Source organism: Natrix helvetica (assembly GCF_964273705.1).
Source record: "Natrix helvetica genome assembly, chromosome: Z".
In the NCBI taxonomy this organism is placed as follows: Eukaryota; Metazoa; Chordata; class Lepidosauria; order Squamata; family Natricidae; genus Natrix; species Natrix helvetica.
In genome coordinates, this window is record NC_138554.1 from 10,007,461 (window position 1) to 10,025,411 (window position 17,951).

At 44.8% G+C, this 17,951-nt stretch overlaps 1 protein-coding gene across 2 annotated transcripts in view; it reads left to right on the forward strand.

The window, feature by feature from the left end:
* LOC309401075 (rho guanine nucleotide exchange factor 15-like) overlaps nt 1–17,951 on the forward strand; it is a 97,233-nt gene that overhangs the window by 56,476 nt on the left and 22,806 nt on the right. For both annotated transcript variants that reach the window (XR_014176753.1, XM_081970019.1), the window contains exons 3-6: nt 761–1,600; nt 3,816–3,876; nt 7,826–7,881; nt 12,820–13,052. Coding sequence is in view for 1 of the 2 variants with exons in the window: in XM_081970019.1 (XP_081826145.1) it covers nt 761–1,600; nt 3,816–3,876; nt 7,826–7,881; nt 12,820–13,052 (1,190 nt within the window). In the remaining variant the exon portion in view is untranslated. The remainder of the gene's footprint in view (nt 1–760; nt 1,601–3,815; nt 3,877–7,825; nt 7,882–12,819; nt 13,053–17,951) is intronic.

The following is a 17,951-nucleotide window of genomic DNA, read 5'->3' on the forward strand; positions in this document are numbered from 1 at the left end:
GTTTTCTTGTCCTGTGCTCTTACCTGCCGCAAACCAGAAGTTTTCTTCTCCTTCATTCAGTAGATAGTGAGGTCTAATGGTTAAGGTACCAGGCTAGAAAGCCAAGAGATTGTGAGTTCAAGTCCCACCTTAGTCGTGAAAACCAGCTGTCCTTAGCCAATCAACCGGGAAACTGTGAGTTCTAGTCCCGCCCTATGCACAAAAGCTGGCTGGTTGACTTTGGACCAATCACCACGGGGCTGGGAGTTCTAGTCCTGCCTTAAGTATGAAAGTCGGCCGAGCGACCTTAGGTCTATCCCCAGGAGTTTGTGAGTTCTAGTCCCGCTCTAGGCACAAAAGCCGGCTGGGTAACTATGGGCTAAGTCAAGTCTTTGTCTTCGCCCAGGGGCTGGCAAACTGCGGCTCTGGAGCCGCATGTGGCTCTTTTATCCCTTTGCTGTGGCTCCCTTTGGCCGGTCAGCTCCACAATTGATAGGGCTTTCAGTTACGACAGGTAGAGGAAAAAGGATGCTGCGCTAGGAGGACACTCTATGGTGGAGGAACCGGACTTCTGGTTGGCTCCAGAATTGAATGGGAGGCTTCCAGTTAGGACCTTTGTGATTCTTTGAGTGTTTGAGGTTGCCGACCCCTGCCTTAGCCCAAGCCACCTCACAGGGTTGCTGTTGTAGGGGAAATAGGAATTGTAAAAGCAGTTAAAGTGGGGCATAAATAAAGAAATAAAGCAAATAACAATTCTCTCTCTTCCTCTGCTTCCTCTCAGATCTTTGCAAGGAAAACGAGCCATCTGTATTATCGGAGGTGGAGCAAAACGGGCTGGATTTTCCCACGTCCTGTCCATCCGGCTGCCCCTGCCTTTGCCATCAACAGAACCCGGGCATGGTCTTAGTTTGGGTCCCCGCAACATCCCGGCTGCAGGAGACAGAGAACGGGCTGGCTTCAGACCTCTCATCCTCCGCCGACGAAGGGGGAGCCTTTTTCCAAAAATCCCTAGGAATCAGTGCCTCGCCTGCTCAGCCTTCCTCCACCGCAGCGGGCAGGGTCCTGAAATCTCGCCGCTCGTCCCGAAGCAAAAAGCCCCTCGACTCCCCGCCGTCCACCAACGGGCACCCCGAAGGGGGTGTCGTGCTGACCAGCTACCGTTCCACAGCCGAGCCCCTTCCCTTACGCTGCCCGCCGTTGATGCCCAAGCCGCCCCGTCGCAACAAAGGAGGGGGCTCCATCTCTCTGGATGGCGAACTCCTACCCCCGGCCATCCCACCCAAAGCCCCCATGAAACCTCCTCGCAGCTCTTTGGGGTCCTCGGCTCGCCGGAGTTCCCTCCAATACCCACTGGAGATGAATCACCTTCCTGGCCGGGTCTCTCCTTTTGCTGTCGGGGAAGGCTTTCTCATGCTGCCTCCCCCCACTCAGCCACCCCCACCTCCCCCAACTTCCCAGACCCCTCCGCCCCTGCCCACTTCTCAGGCTCGCCCCCAGATGTGCACAGCCCCCCCTCCGCCCTCCCAGCCCCCACCCCTGCTGCCTCAGGGTCTCCCTCCTCCGCCAACTCAGCCGCCTCCACCTCTGGAAGGTTCACCTCTGAGTGACAGCCCTTGTCAAGGTACCATTTGCATCCTCTTGGGGTAAAACTGTATCTCCCAACCTCAACCCCTTTAAGGTGTGTGGACTTCAACTCCCAGAATTCCCCCAGCCGGTTTTGCTGGCTGTGGAATTCTGGGAGTTGAAGTCTACACATCTTAATGTCGTTGAAACAGAAACTTTGTGGTAGCTGGCTTAGAATTCTGGGAGTTGAAGTCCATACATGTTAATATGGTTGAAATTGAGAAACGTGGTAGCTAATTGTGGAATTCTTGGAATTGAAGTCCATCCATGTTAATATGGTTGAAATTGGGAAACATTGTGGTAGCTGGTTGTGGAATTCTGGGAATTGAAGTCCATCCATGTTAATATAGTTGAAATTGAGAAACGTTGGGATAGCTAGTTGTGGAATTCTGGGAATTGAAGTCCATCCTTGTTAATATGGTTGAAATTGAGAAACGTTGAGGTAGCTAGTTGTGGAATTCTGGGAGTTGAAGTCCACACTTCTTAATATAGTTGAAATTGGGAAATTTTGTGGTAGCTGATTGTGGAATTCTGGGAATTGAACTCCACACAGCTTAACATAGTTGAAACATAAACTTTGTGGTTGCTGGCTTGGAATTCTGGGAGTTGAAGTCCACACTTCTTAATGTAGTTGAAACTGAGAGGTTTTGTGGTCATTGATTGTAGAATTCTGGGAGTTGAAGTCCACACATCTTAACATAGTTGAAAGTGAATAGCTTTGTGGTGAAAGGGCAGGGAAGAACACTTTCATGTTTTTCTTAGCTAAGGGGCTACTCAGAGGGGCTGGATTTCAAAACCAGAGGGGGCATTTTTGGCTGGGGTGGGCAAGGAGCACCAGAGACCGTTCAGTTGAAAAAGTACAAAGTTTGAAATGTCCTTTTTTTCAAATGCAGCAGCTCAGTTTTTCTGCTTGGAAGGCTTTCCCGTTTCCCCCAATATTTCTCCCTCAGCAGCCCGTTGTGGACTAGAAACTGAGCACTGAAAATGAAATGTGTTTTGACTCAAAACATTTGTTACAGGGCAAAGGTCTTGTTTTCTAGATCTCCAGGAAAGTTTCACCATCTCTGATCCGATTGGAGAGGGATATATATCTGTTCCCTCTCTTACTGACAATGGGGCTTGGCTCATTTACTTTGAGTTGCACATAGTCCTCGACATACGACCATCTTGGAGCCTGCCTCTTATAGTCGCAAGTCCAGTTTTCAGCAAAGAAAACCCATTGTAAAATGTGATCCTATGACCACGAGACACTGCAAATGACTGTCAATAGAAGCCAGTTGTTGAACACCCAAACTACATTGTTGTGGCCCGGCAGCGGCCAGTGGAGCTGGCAGCAGATTCGGACAGAGAGGAGGTTGGGGAGGAACATGGGCCAGTCTTGGAGTCTGGGGAAGGCTCTGATGAGGGCTCTGTGTCGGAGGCAGAGAGGAGGCCAGGGCCGTATGCCAGTTATCAGCTACCTTTGCAGTCAGACATCAGTGAGGCAGAAGAACAGATGGAGCCTGTTCCCAGTGTGCGCATGCGCAGAGTTGCCAAACGAAGGGAACAGCTAAGGAACAAGGGTCGACTTGGGAGTAAGGCCACAGATGGACGGCGAATGGCCCCTCCCGGGGGGGAATAAAAGAGGAGCGAAAGGGGAGTGGAGTTTGCAGGAGACAATTCGTCCATTCCTGTATTCTTGCCAAGTATTGCGACGTCTAAAAGATACAGGCCTGGCCACTCTCCAAGTCTGATAAAAGTCGGTAATTGTGAACTGTCTTGAAAGACTGTGGGAGAGGAAAGACTTTGCTGGAGAGGAATTCACTGTAATTTAAATAAAAGGGGTTTATCGGGACGAGGACTCGGCTTCATGCTGCTGGGAAAGCCTAGGTCAGAACATACATGTTCATGCTGGGGACTTCAGAAATGGGTCATAAGCACCCCTGGGGACGTGCATGGTAAATTCCAAGGGTTGCTACACAATCGGTTGTAAGTCTAAGACCCCCCCCCCCGTGTTTGATTCACACGTGATGCTTTCCAGAAGTGTTACACTGTAGCTCCCATCCTCTCAATCCAAACCGAAAACAGAGGCAGATGCTTTCTGTGTTACAGCAGTGCTGAAGTCGTCCCCAGTGTCCCTAATCTGTGCTTGTCTGTATTATAAACTTAAATGTCCTTTTCTGTTAGCCCATTCCTGATGATTCACTTGAGTCTGCAAACTTTTCCCTCTACAGATGGCTGTGAAAATGAAGAGAGCAGTTTCAGCGAGTCGGAGACGGACAAATCAGACAACAGGTGTGTGTTCCTTCCCTGACATTTCTAAGGGAGAGATTTACCTGGGCGTGCAAACCAGGTGTCAATTTAGCCTTTGAAGAGGATTACATAGGTAGTCCTTGACTTACAACACTTCTAGTGACCATTCAAAGTTAGAACCGCACCAGGGGGGGTATTCACTTACTTTCCCTACAGGTTCACAAATGTGAGCATACGCACTAGGCCAGGGATGGCGAACCTATGGCACCCATGCCACAGGTGGCAGGCGGAGCCATTTGTCAGGGCACGCGAGGCGCTGCCCTGTCAGCTGGCCAGCTGAGTTCACCCTTTTTTAAAGCCATTTTTTGCCATCCCCAGACTCCAGAGACTGTATAGGAGCCAGGGGAGCTTCCCTGAAGCCTCCGGAGCGCAAAAAACTGGCCGTACGGGCAAACCGGAAGTTCGGGAATGGACTTCCTGTTTGCTCGGAGGGTCGTTTTGACTGCTCCGGAGGCTTCAGGAAAGCCTCCTGAAGGTCCCTGAAGCCTTCGGACTGCTCAAAACGACCCTCCGAGCAAACCGAAAGTGACTTCCGGTTTGCTTGGAGGGTCGTTTTGACTGCTCTTGAGGGTTCAGAGAAGCCTCCTGAAGGTCCCTGAAGCCTTTGGGGCACTTAAAAAGACCCTCCGAGCAAACCGGAAGTGCTCGGAGGGTCGTTTTGACTGCTTCGGAGGCTTCAGGGAAGCCCCCTAAAGGTCCGTGAAGCCTCCGGGGGGTTTCCGTGGGGGCAGGCTGTTTTTGTCCTCCCCATGCTCCTATAAAGCCTCTGGAGCCTGAGGAGGGTGAAAAAATGATGCAAAAATGGGGAGGGCGCGCCTGTAGTGCGTGCATGCACACTGGGGGGGTTGCGCATTGCATTATGGGTGCCTGCAAACGACCCCCCTGTGCTCCCCCCACTTATGGCACGTGAGCCAAAAAAGATTTGCCATCGCTGCACTAGGCCTTCCACGCATGCGCTTTGGCTTGAAAACGTGCCTAAATAGGATGGCAATAGATTTCCATGACTGTGAACCACTCCGAACTGGCTGCATGCCACCTCTGAACTGCACTGAAGAAAGTGACGTAACAGCCGCATTCGCCACTGTTACAGCATCCCCACGGTCACATGATCAAACCTCAGACCCTTGGCAACTGATTCACATTTATGACAATTGCAGTGTCCTGGGGCCATTGTGTCCTTTTGACAAGCAATGTCAATGGAGAGGCCAGACTCACCTAACAGCCGCGTTACTAATATAGCAACTGTAGGGATTCACTTAACAACTGTGGCCAGAAAGGTTGTAAAATGGAAGAAAACTCAGTTAATAACTATCTCAGTTAGCAATTTGGGGGCTCAATTATGGTCCTATTACCTGTATTGTATCTCGATAGTGTCTAGTGCTCATTATCAAGGATCAAAGGATTTATTCCTTCTGAACAAGGAGAAAATGTTGTAAAAGCTGATTTTAGCTAGTGCACCTATGCCTTTTGTTCAACAATTTTGCTTGCTGCTGTTGTGAGAAGTTGCTGCACATTGCTCCATATATATTGCTAAAACTCTCATGTCTAATTGTCTGTAACCTTCAGTTGGGCAAACCAGGGCATCGTAGGGCAATACTTTTTCAATCAAGGCACCTCAAGTGGTCTAACTTACAGAATGCAACCACAATCTGGGATCCATGACTCCTGTGAGATTGAAATGTGGCAAAATTTCAGTGCTACCTCAATCAGCCATGGTGAAGTGATCATCCTTTCCATCGCTCCCTGACAGCTTCCTTTAAAGGAAAGTCAATGGGGAAGCCAGCTGGAAATTGGAAGTCGTTCCTGCTGCCGCTGCCTTTCTGCCTGCCCAGGGTCTTTCTGTCATTCTCACCCATAAATCCTGTGGGATTGAAATTTGGCAAAGACATGGCTGCTTCAGTGCTACCATGCCACCACACTGCTGTGCTAGCCGTGGTGACGTGATTGTTAATTTCCCCCACCCTCTGCCAGATTTCTGCAAGGAAAGTCCATGGGGAAGCCAGCAGGAAGTCAGAAGTCAGTCCCACTGCTGTTTTGGCTGCTTGTGGTCAGTCTTGTTTCTCTGTTTTAGTAAGAAAATATCTTTGAAATGACCCAATGAGGCATGAGTTGCCTACTTTTAGCAAAATTCTGAGCTTGTTAGAATGGATAGGCCAAGCCTCTCAGCCCATTTCTCCCACAGGAAGTGCCACTGTTCAGCGATCAGCTCTTCGGCACCCTGAAATATAATCTGTCAGTTATTCATTGTATTCTTCTTAAATAACTGATTTATACAGACTGAGAGAAAGTTATATTTTAAAAAAAGAGGTTTCCAAAAGTCTTCAAGAATATGGATTTTGATTATTGTTTGTTTGACACAAGACTAGGGGATTAGATATTTAATTAATTATTTGAAAAGGATTTCCATTAGAGAAAGAATATTCTTTAATCATTGATGTCAAACAAGACATACGAATTGAGTACCATATTTTTCAGAGTATAAGACACTCCGAAGTATAAGACACACCTAGCTTTTGGGGAGGAAAACAAGAAAAAAAATCTGCCTCTGCCTCCCAGCAATTTGCCTCCTTGCAGAAAATAGCAAACAGCCAGTTTCAGTTTCACCACAGACTGAACAGCACAAACAGCTGATTGTTGGTTGGATTGGCCTCCTGACGATCAGCTGTTTTAGGCTGCAGGGATTGCCATAGTCTATTGCCACCTCCCCCTGTCCCATTTTCAGCCTCCGCATTCCCCATTTTCGGTCTCCGTACACCCCTTTTTCTACCCATTCCTGGGGGCAATAATTTTGGCGCAGATGCCAAAAATGGGATACGGAGGCAGAAAATGGGGCGCATGGAGGCAGCAATAGGCAATGGCAATCCCTGCAGCCTGAAACAGCTCATTGTCAGGAGGCCGATCCAACCGACAATCAGCTGCTTGTGCTCATCAGGCTGTGAAGCCAAAACTGAAACAGGCTGTTTGCTGCAAGGAGGCAGATTGCTGGGAGGCAGAGTCCAAAGGGCCGGCGGGTGAGTGGGGCTACATTTGGTGTATAAGACGCACCCACATTTTCAACCTCTTTCAGGGGCGGAAAAGGTGCCTCCTATACTCCGAAAAATACGGTAGTTATGAAGAAAGTAATTTGATGAGAAAGGAAAACCCAGAGACGGAATAGAGCCTCTTTTCCTGAATTTGTGGTTTTTTTGAACATCTCTATTTCTGTATTCTGAGTTGATGGGTTTTTCTAGACCAGGGGTGTCCAAACTTGGGAACTTTAAGACTTGTGGACTTCAACAGTCTTAAAGTTCCCAAGTTTGGACACCCCTGGTCTAGACCATTAGCAACAACAACAAAAATCTTCCCGGTGACATCAAAATTAAAAATTGGGGGAGGGGGGGGGGGAGAACCAAGAGGTTTATCCTATATTCAAGGTTCTCCATTTGATGCTAGATAAAAAAAAGATATTTTTGTTTCTCCAACATTGCTCCAAACGTAGCATGCAGGGTGGGCTGTGACCCCATAGCTAACATTATGGCCAGTTCGGAGAACCTCCTAATCCCACCCCACCCCTGCCAGCCCCTCCCAGGAGTCTCCACGCAGCACATTTTGTATTTGAGGTAAGGGCAGGGCCTGCACAGAGGCGCGGGGAAACGGGCCTATTTTCGGCCTCTGGAGCTTGGGGGAAGCAGTTTTCGCCCATCCAGAGGCTCGAAGAAAGCCTCCAAAGCCAGGGGAAGGCGAAAATGCCCCCCCCCCCCAAATGTGGTGCAGGAGGCTGACTAGGCCACGCCCACCATGGCCCCGCACAACCAGACAGAGAACCCGTTGCTGAAATTTTTGAAGCCCACCCCGGGTTAACGAATCTTCTTAGCAAATCCACAACTGCAGAGTTCTTGCGTTCATAGGATTGCTTACCATTGGCTTTTTCTGCTTTGCTCCTATATCACAGGCATTCTTCGGGGCTATCTTCCAAGAGTCCGGACTGGGGGCTTTGCCTGCAGGACGGTAAGTGGACAGCACGTGTTTTTTTTTTTAAAATTAAATTGAGAGCAAAGACAAACCCAGGAAAAAGTGACTCAGTTCAAGTTACGGAACAGCCCCTTCTTAATACAATACAATAGCAGAGTTGGAAGGGACCTTGGAGGTCTTCTAGTCCAACCCCCTGCCTAGGCAGGAAACCCTATACCGTTTCAGACAAATGGCTATCCAACATCTTCTTAAAGACTTCCAGTGTTGGGGCATTCACAACTTCTGGAGGCAACTTCTGTTCCACTGATTAATTGTTCTCAATGTCAGGAAGTTTCTCCTCCGTTTTAAGTTGCTTCTCTCCTTGATTAGTTTCCACCCATTGCTTCTTGTTCTGTCCACAGGTGCCTTGGAGAATAGCTTGACTCCCTCTTCTTTGTGGCAACCCCTGAGATATTGGAACACTGCTATCATGTCTCCCCTAGTCCTTCTTTCTATTAAACTAAACATACCCAGTTCCTGCAACCGTTCTTCATATGTTTTAGTCTCCAGTCCCCTAATCCTCTTTGTTGCTCTTCTCTGCACTCTTTCTAGAGTCTCCACATCTTTTCTACATCGTGGCGACCAAAACTGAATGCAGGATTCCAAGTGTGGCCTTACCAAGGCATTATAAAGTGGTATTAACACTTCACGTGATCTTGATTCTATCCCTCTGTTGATGCAGCCTAGAACTGTGTTGGCTTTTTTGGCAGCTGCTGCACACTGCTGGCTCATATTTAAATGGTTGTCCACTAGGACTCCAAGATCCCTCTCACAGTTACTACTGTTGAGCAAGGAACCACCTATTCTGTACCTGTGCATTTTGTTTTTGTTGCCTAAACATAGAACTTTACTCTTTTCACCATTGAATTTCATTTTGTTAGATAGTGCCCAATGTTCAAGTTTGTCAAGATCCTTCTGTATCTTTAGCCTATCTTCTGGAGTGTTGGCTATTCCTGCCAGCTTGGTGTCATCGGCAAATTTGATGAGTTCCCCATTTATTCCCTCATCCAGATCATTGATGAAGATGTTGAAGAGTACTGGGCCCAAAACAGAGCCTTGGGGTACTCCACTGCATACTTCCCTCCATGTAGATGCAGTTCCATTGAGGACTACACTTTTCAAATCCCATGTGAAATTCTCTCCCATATCCCAAAGCAGCGTTTGTCCTACTTCGAAGATCGATCAGAATAGAGCTGGGAGGGTCCTTGGAGGTCTTATAGTCTGACCCCCTGCTCAAGCAGGAGACCCTGTACAGTTTCAAACAGCCTAACTTAAAAACCTCCAGTGAGGAAGCACCCACAAATTCTGGAGGCAACTTCTGTTCCACTGGTTATTTGTCCTCACTGTTAGGAAGTTTCTCCTCAATTCCAGGCTGCTTCTCTCCTTGATAAGTTTCCACCTGTTGTTTCTTGTCTTCTGGCACTTTCAACTCTGGGAGTTGAAGTCCGCAAATCCTAAACGTTGACGAAGTTGAGAAACGCTGCCCTGGAGGCATAGTTCGCTGCTGAGGTGGTTTAAAAGCTCTGATTAGGGCGCCTGCCTCATTGCTAAATCCTTGTGCTACCATTCCCTAGTAGTTACTCATCCGGATTTCCTTCTTTAGGTTTTCAAAGTTCACTTACACAGGGTCTACATAGGTGTGGAGACCATGTGCTGGAGACATTCCTAGGAACTCACTATTCCAGTGTTTCTCGACCTCGGCCATTTTAACCTGTGTGGACTTCAACCCCCAGAATTCCACACTCAGTTACCCACCAAGTTTCTCAGTTTCAACTACTTTTAAGATGTATGGACTTCAACTCCCAGAATTCCAAGCCAGCTACCACAAAGTTTCTGTTTCAACTCTGTTAAGATGTGTGGATTTCAACTCCCAGAATTCCACAATCATTGATCACAAAGTTTCTCAGTTTCAACTACTTTTAAGATGTATGAACTTCAACTCCCAGAATTCCAAGCCAGCCACCACAAAGTTTCTGTTTCAACTCTGTTAAGATGTGTGGATTTCAACTCCCAGAATTCCACAATCATTCATCACAAAGTTTCTCAGTTTCAACTACGTTGAGATGTATGAACTTCAACTCCCAGAATTCCAAGCCAGCCACCACAAAGTTTCTGTTTCAATTCGGTTAAGATGCGTGGATTTCAACTCCCAGAATTCCACAATCAGTCACCACAAAGTTTCTCAGTTTCAACTACTTTTAAGATGTATGAACTTCAACTCCCAGAATTCCAAGCCAGCCACCACAAAGTTTCTGTTTCAACTCTGTTAAGATGTATGGACTTCAACTCCCAGAATTCCAAGTCAGCTACCACAAAGTTTCTGTTTCAACTCTGTTAAGATGTGTGGATTTCAACTCCCAGAATTCCACAATCATTGATCACAAAGTTTCTCAGTTTCAACTACTTTTAAGATGTATGAACTTCAACTCCCAGAATTCCAAGCCAGCCACCACAAAGTTTCTGTTTCAACTCTGTTAAGATGTGTGGATTTCAACTCCCAGAATTCCACAATCATTCATCACAAAGTTTCTCAGTTTCAACTACGTTGAGATGTATGAACTTCAACTCCCAGAATTCCAAGCCAGCCACCACAAAGTTTCTGTTTCAATTCGGTTAAGATGCGTGGATTTCAACTCCCAGAATTCCACAATCAGTCACCACAAAGTTTCTCAGTTTCAACTACTTTTAAGATGTGTGAACTTCAATTCCCAGAATTCCAAGCCAGCCACCACAAAGTTTCTGTTTCAACTCTGTTAAGATGTATGGACTTCAACTCCCAGAATTCCAAGCCAGCCACCACAAAGTTTCTGTTTCAACTCTGTTAAGATGTATGGACTTCAACTCCCAGAATTCCAAGCCAGCCACCACAAAGTTTCTGTTTCAACTCTGTTAAGATGTATGGACTTCAACTCCCAGAATTCCAAGCCAGCCACCACAAAGTTTCTGTTTCAACTCTGTTAAGATGCGTGGGCTTCAACTCCCAGAATTCCACAGCCAGCAAAACTGGGTGGGGGAATTCTGGGAGTTAAAGTCCACACATCTTAAAATGGCTGAGGTCATTGCAAACACTGCACTGTGCCCTTTCCTTCACACAACTTAAAATAGTTTTTTTCAGGTACACTTATAATATTTAACAGGAAGCTGATAGCTTTCTGAGAACTCTGGGGCAAAACCTGGATGATTGAAACCTTGAAGGATTTTTTTTTTAAATGACATGTAGATAGTCTTCGACTTAACAACCATTCGTTTAATGGCGGTTCAAAGCACTTTTGGTTGTGATGAGAGGAGTCGGGATATAAATAGTAAAGGACTTTTAGCTAATTACAATAGCAACAAGGAAAAGTTAATGGATATTATTTAATAATATATACATGCTCTGGTATTGGTAAAAGCAACTTGGATATAATATTCTAAACAGCGGGGGGGGGGGGGGAAAGCTTAGAATCTTTATGAATTGATTTTTACTCAGAATATGTCATAAAACTGTAATGTTTTTGGAGGATTTTTGAAATAGCTAGCAAGTGCCATTATGTGGTTGTGTTTTTAAGTATGAATAAGTTCAGGCAGAAGCACCTTCAAATAATTCTGGTCAAATGAGAATTGTGATATATTGATGGTAAGATATATAAAGATTTTTGATTTAAAGTGTATAATCTATGACGAACTACAAGTAACGACTATGGAAGAAATGCACCAAAGTTATTTGCAACCGATCGACACGCTTTCCGCAAGATGTATTGAAGGGGGGAAAAAAAGTTACAACAGCACTGAGAAAAGTGTCCTATTTTTCACACAACCTTTGCTGCATCCCCATGTGATCAAAACGCGATCGACATTTGGATGCTTGGCAACAGGTTCATATTTGTGACGGTTGTAAGTCCCAGTGTCATGTGATCCCCTCTTGTGACCTTCTGACAAGCAAAGTCAATGGGGAAGCCAGATTCACCGAACAACTGTGTCGCTAATTTAGCAACTACAACAGAGGTGGGATTCATTTACTGTTACTGCCGGTTCGCCCAGCACTGGGAATATGGGTTGCAGCCGGTACACCGTGGTACGGACGTACCGGTGACTGCCGGGAGCACCCGGTACCGTTCCGGTACAGTGCTCCGGAGGGCCCACCTGCCTCCCCGCCCTCCTTACCTGTATTTGAGCTCTTCGGCGCTTCTGCATGACGCTCCACTGAGCAGCTGGAGCGTCGCGGAGGTGTCGCAGGAGGTAAGGATGCATCCGTGCACTGCGCACGTTCATGTGGAGGACACCAGGCCTTGTTGCACTGTACTAGTTGCACCAGGATCCGGAACCCACCACTGGCAGGCATGCATGCTTCGACTGGACATGTAGACTGGTTCAAAACTCACTTCACAACTCTCCGTCAGGCCTGCAGCCATCTTTTCTTTTGGATCTTTGGCCTGCCATTTTTTTCTATTATTCTACTATGCATTTTCTATTGTGGGAAAATGAGAGGGGGGATTGTAAGGAGTTACATACTATGTAGCCATAACAACATTCTTTCTAGAAAGCCAAGGTCATCCTTTGTCTCTGCATCTCTGCACCTGACCGGAGCTGGATGGGTGGAATTGCCAGCACGGCAGTGGGAGATTGGACCATGGGATGGACTTGTGGGTGTGGGGGCAAGATCTTGAACTTTCAACTAGGTGGGGAAAACCGGGAAGCCTTCAGATTTGGGTTTTCCCAGATGTGCTAACATGGCTCTCTTAATAAATAGGAATTTTGTGCAATACTTTGCCTTGGATTCTGATTTACTTTTGGATGCCATTTGTAACGCTGACACTCTCCTCCTTAGCAAAAGAAATTTAGGGTTCAATTGCAGTTGCAAGTCGAGGACAATCGTCGTTCATTTAGTCATGGCCCGTTATTCCCTCACCGAAGTTCATTGTGTTGTGTCTTTCTCTGCCTTCCATTGTCTCGCAGAGCCTTTGTATCAAACCTATCGCGAGGCTGTCATCTCCAAGGAGATCAAGCGGCAAACGGTGCCACGCAACAGCAGTTTCAGCAGCTCGGACTACGGAGCCCCTTCTCCCGGGGAAGGGTCAACGGGACCCCAGGGCCCCGTCCCTCATAGCACCCTTTGGCAGGAGCTGCCGGCGGTGCGAGAAAGTGGCGTTTTGGAAAACATCAGCCCAGAAGAGAGGAAAATGCAAGAGGTGAGTCTAACGGAACTTAGGTAAGGAAGACGTTTCTCACCAGACAGAATTAAAGGTGCCCGAAATTGGCATCAGGACCATTCCATCTCAAGTGGTCTGATTTCAGAAAAGTGCCCAACAAGTTTGATGTGGGTAAAGGAATGGATAACATTAAGACATTCTAGATTATTGACTGTAGGAGGACATGATTTGCTGTTGGGATGGCAGGCTTTCTGATGGTACAAGGGAACTAAAACGTTGGGGTATTTTAGAAGACGTTACACATGTGAGGCTTTGTTATTCAATTGGGAGAAGATTAAACGGCAACACTATTTTTAAAATCCCAGCCTGGTTATCAAGTATTGAAGCTTTTTCATATCCAATAGCATACAAAAAGGAACAAACAGTTAGCTATGGTGAAATATTGAATGCAAACTTAAATTTGCATGAACTTAATTCTGTGCAAGAACTGGAAAAGGAAGATATTTAAGATGAACTGGTTTTCATAGGTGCAAATACATTCTAGATATGATAAAGATTTCAAAATAGAAGGTTTCCATGATAAAGTGACTGAGTTAGATAAAATTTTGATAGGTACTTGTTAAGTAATGAAGCTCCTCATTAGAAGAGCGAGTATGCAGAGAAGCGTAATGAGATATGGTAGAACACGCACAAACCAGCATACAGAGACACTGAATAGTATAAAAATGTAGTAGTTTACTATGTAGAAATATAGAAGTATTCAGAGTCCGGTTAACAGTCAAAGTCATACATGGTTTAGTAATTCAGTTATCAATATTCTCAGTTTAACTCACAAAGTAGCTAACAGTAGCAAGACTCAGTAACTCACGAGCAGTATCAACAGTATCCACGATCAGCATCTAACAAAACAGAGAGCTAACAGCCATTCTGGCTCCCTCTTATAGCTGCTTGAGGTAACAAACCAATTACATCTCTGAATCATTTAAAGTAACAGTAAAGTAATCATAGCTTATATACATTGCCAATGTATATTCTTTACATTGTATGTAAAGAAAATTTGTATAAGATGTTTTATAGATGGCACCTATCCCCGACGAGAATAGCAAGAATGTTCAAGAATAAATCGACCATCACAGATTTTGATGAAATGTGGTGAGAACATTGGTAAAGTGTTACAGAGTTTCCAGGAGGTCTTTTTTTTTTTCCATAAAAGCGGGCTGAAAATGCCCTATTTTTGGCCTTTTTACAAAAACCTTCAACTTTACACTCAATTTGCGAACTTTGGGAAAGCGGTAGGAGAATGAAATTTTACATTCGAAAACCTTGGGTTGCTAAGTTATTGCGCGCAAAGTTTCACCTGTCTCATACCTTCCCTTCCAGAGAAATAAAAAAAGGCAAACTTTAATATTTTTTTTCCGAGCTGCTGTCATTTTTGGCTAACTTTGGTCCAACTTATCTAGATGGCGATCGCTCATGAGAATGTTTTTATTATTTTCTTTAATGTGCTCTGTTTCCCCTAAAATAAGATCTCCCCGGATAATAAGTCCAATCGGGCTTCGGAGCGCATGCGCTAAAATAAGATCTCCCCTGAAAATAAGCCCTCCCCCAAAATATTGAAACGCATGCGCGGCCGTCCCTGCCATTTCCTTTGGTTGCTTGCCACGCAAACAAAATGAAATGAAAAGGCGAGGCGAGGCCGGAGGGGAGGGAAGGGAGGGGGGAACATGCCCCATGCACTCCATATGCCCTTACCTAACAGTCACTCCCGCAACTCTAGCCACCGCGCCCCTTCTGTCTCACTAATGGCCGCCACAAAAAGAGGGGCAGGTCCAGCGACGCGCAACATAGCAGCAGCCATGAGGTGACCACGTTCACCGCCTCCTGCACCTCAACTACAGCTATAATTGCCTTTGCTCAATACTGGAAACAAACTACTACTCCCCCGGAAGAATTAATGATTAAAAAAAACACTGGACTGCACAGAGATGGACAAATTAACTCTAAAATTAAAAGATAAAGAGGTATCGGAATATTACGAAATTTCATCAAAATCCGTGATGGTTGAGCAGGGAGCTCTAGACCACTTGACATGGATTGACCCTTCAGAAATTTTCCTGGCAAAAGATACAGGTTGATAATGAATGTTGATAATTAAAAACTTAGTTAATTTTGGGTGACTAACAAGTAGGATTTTCTAGATGTTTTTAGATTTTTTTTTAAATGTGTATTCGTTAACAAATAATTCATTATGATAATAATAATAATGAAATAATAATTTCAACTAGTAAAAACAATTTGGATATAAACTACAAATTGGGACCTGGGAAAAAGATTTATCAATCTTACTAATAAATTTTTGTTTAGATTTTGTTATAAAGATGTAATCTTTCTCGGGTACTTATCAACTCTACTAACACATTTTTGTTTAGATTTTATTATTAAGATGTAATCTTTCTTGGGTCAGATGAGAGGAGATGTGATATGAATAGTAAAAAATGTTTAGGTAACTATAATAACCACCAGGAAATGTTAATGGATAATGTTTAATGTTTTCTACATGTGTTGGCATTTGTAAAAGTAATTAGATATAAGCCTTGAACAGTGAGTTGGGGGGGAAAAAAGGAATATGTTATTAAAGGGTAATTATTGGAGGTTTATTGAAATAGCTAACGAATGCCAGTAGGTGGTTGTGTCTTTAAATACAAATGATTCTAGATAAAAACACGTTTAAACAATTCTAGTCAAATGAGAATGATGGTACTTTGATAGCAAAATACATAAAGGTTTTTGATTTAAAATGTACAATTCAATATGAAGGAATTATAAATAATGATTGTCGTAGTAACGCACGAAATCTATTTGTAACCAATCGACACGCTTTCTACAAGATGTAATGAAGGATGATTCTTTTGTGTGTGTGTGTTTTTGTTTAATTAAAACAATAAAAAAATTTCAAAAAAAAAAAGAAACTTTCCTGGCAGCCAGAACAATTCATCGGTGGAACGACTTCCCTCTAGATGTCGCGGGTACTCCAACACTGGAGGTTTTTAAGAAGAGAGTGGACAACCACTTGTCAGAAACGGCACGGGGTTTCTTGTCTCTGCAGGGGGTTGGACTAGAAGACCTCCAAGGTCCTTTCCAACTCTGTTATTCTGCTTCGAGAACGATCAAAACATGCAGAGTTTTGTTGAACACTCTAAGGAGTTGTGTTGGCGGGGTTCTCCCCCCGCTCCCCCCTAGAAAATGAGATCATTTTAAGTTGAGAGTCATCTTTATTTGCAGCTTGGGACTGGGTGTTTCACGCCTGAATTATGATCCGAGCTATATCCACAGATTAATATTACTTTTCCAACTCACGTGGCACTAGGGAGACAGAGTATCCTAATGGTGGGTGAATTTTGTGCTGATATAAGTGTGTACGAACTTTCCGTGTGTACGTCAGTGGATTCTGATTCCCCCCACCCTCCAATAAGACAAGACATAATTGTAAATTGTGTTTTTAGCGATGGAATAAAGCAAAATAAGAGCCACTCCCAAGCACAGATATGTCCTGGTGACTTTTTTTTTTTACCCCTGCTGTATCTTCATGATGCAGAATACATCTTGTTCCAGCTGTTGCCAGCATTGTGTTGTCTCCTTTCGGCAGCCAACAAGTTGTTGCAATGTTCCCAGGGGTGAAATCTGACTCATCGACTACAGGTAGTTCTCGACTCACAATCGGTTGTTTAACAACCCATTGGCGCTACAGTGACCTCAGAAATAAGTGAGTTTTATGCCCTGTAAAACACTCCTAACTGTCGGAAAATGTTGCGCTGCTCTCTTTTCCCCACATGTTAGATACTTGCCAATCGACTCACATTTTTAACAGATTTAACAGAGTTGGAAGGGACCTTGTAGGTCATATAGTCCAACCCCCCCCACACACACACTCCTAAGCGGGAAACCCTCCACAGTTTCTGACAGATGGCAGTCCGGTCTCTTCTTGAAAGCCTCCAGTGATGAAGCTCCCACATTTGCAACCAGTTGCAGCATCCAGGGATCACATTTGCAATGGTTTTCGTCAGTTTTCGGCAAAAGATGCCCATTTGGGAGAGTGAATTCGCTTAATGACCACATGATCGGCTTAACAACTGCTTTTAAAAATTGGGGGGGGGGGGGAAATCAGGTCTGGTCATGTGGATGTCTTCACTTATGACCAGAACAACTTAACAATAACAATTCTGCTCATAGTTGTGATCATAAGTCAAGGCCTGTCAGAGTTTGTTGCATATAATTCAAATCCAGAAAGCACAGACAGATAACTGATGCAGCTGGATTCATTAACTTCTTTATATACATAAGAATAGATGAATAAGTGTACAATACCAACAGGTGGTTCTAACAAGTAAACAGAAAGCAGGAGAGTTACAGGCAAACACAAGCAGTTAGATTCATTTCAGCAGACCAGAAGGACTGCTAGTTTACTTCACAGAGCAGCAGACTGCTTAAGTTTCTGTTTCAATTCTCTGCACAGACTCAGTTCTGTTTAAGTTCCCATTGGCTGACTTAGTTGCTATGCATATTCATCGGCTGACCTTGTTCCCATGTCTCTCCCAGTCATGAATATTTTAACAAGGCCTGCTCGAATTGTATTGCAAATAGTAGATCACCATTCTGAAGGGATGGGCTCTAAGCCTCACTCTGTCCATTTATCTGGTAAAGATTCCTGTGGCCTATTCTTTAAGAGATATAAGATAAAGTTGGGAGAACATATATTAGGTGGCAGAAAAATGGAACCCAGTAAAGCGAAAAGTATTTTTGGAAAAAAGACAGAGGATTTGACAGACCCGTGAGTGGAGATAATGATTGGGTTGAATATGAGGACCCATGGGAGGCAAGTTAAAAAGAGAGGAAGTGAAACTTCCAAAAGGGCGAGAGATGATGGATAGAAAAAGATCT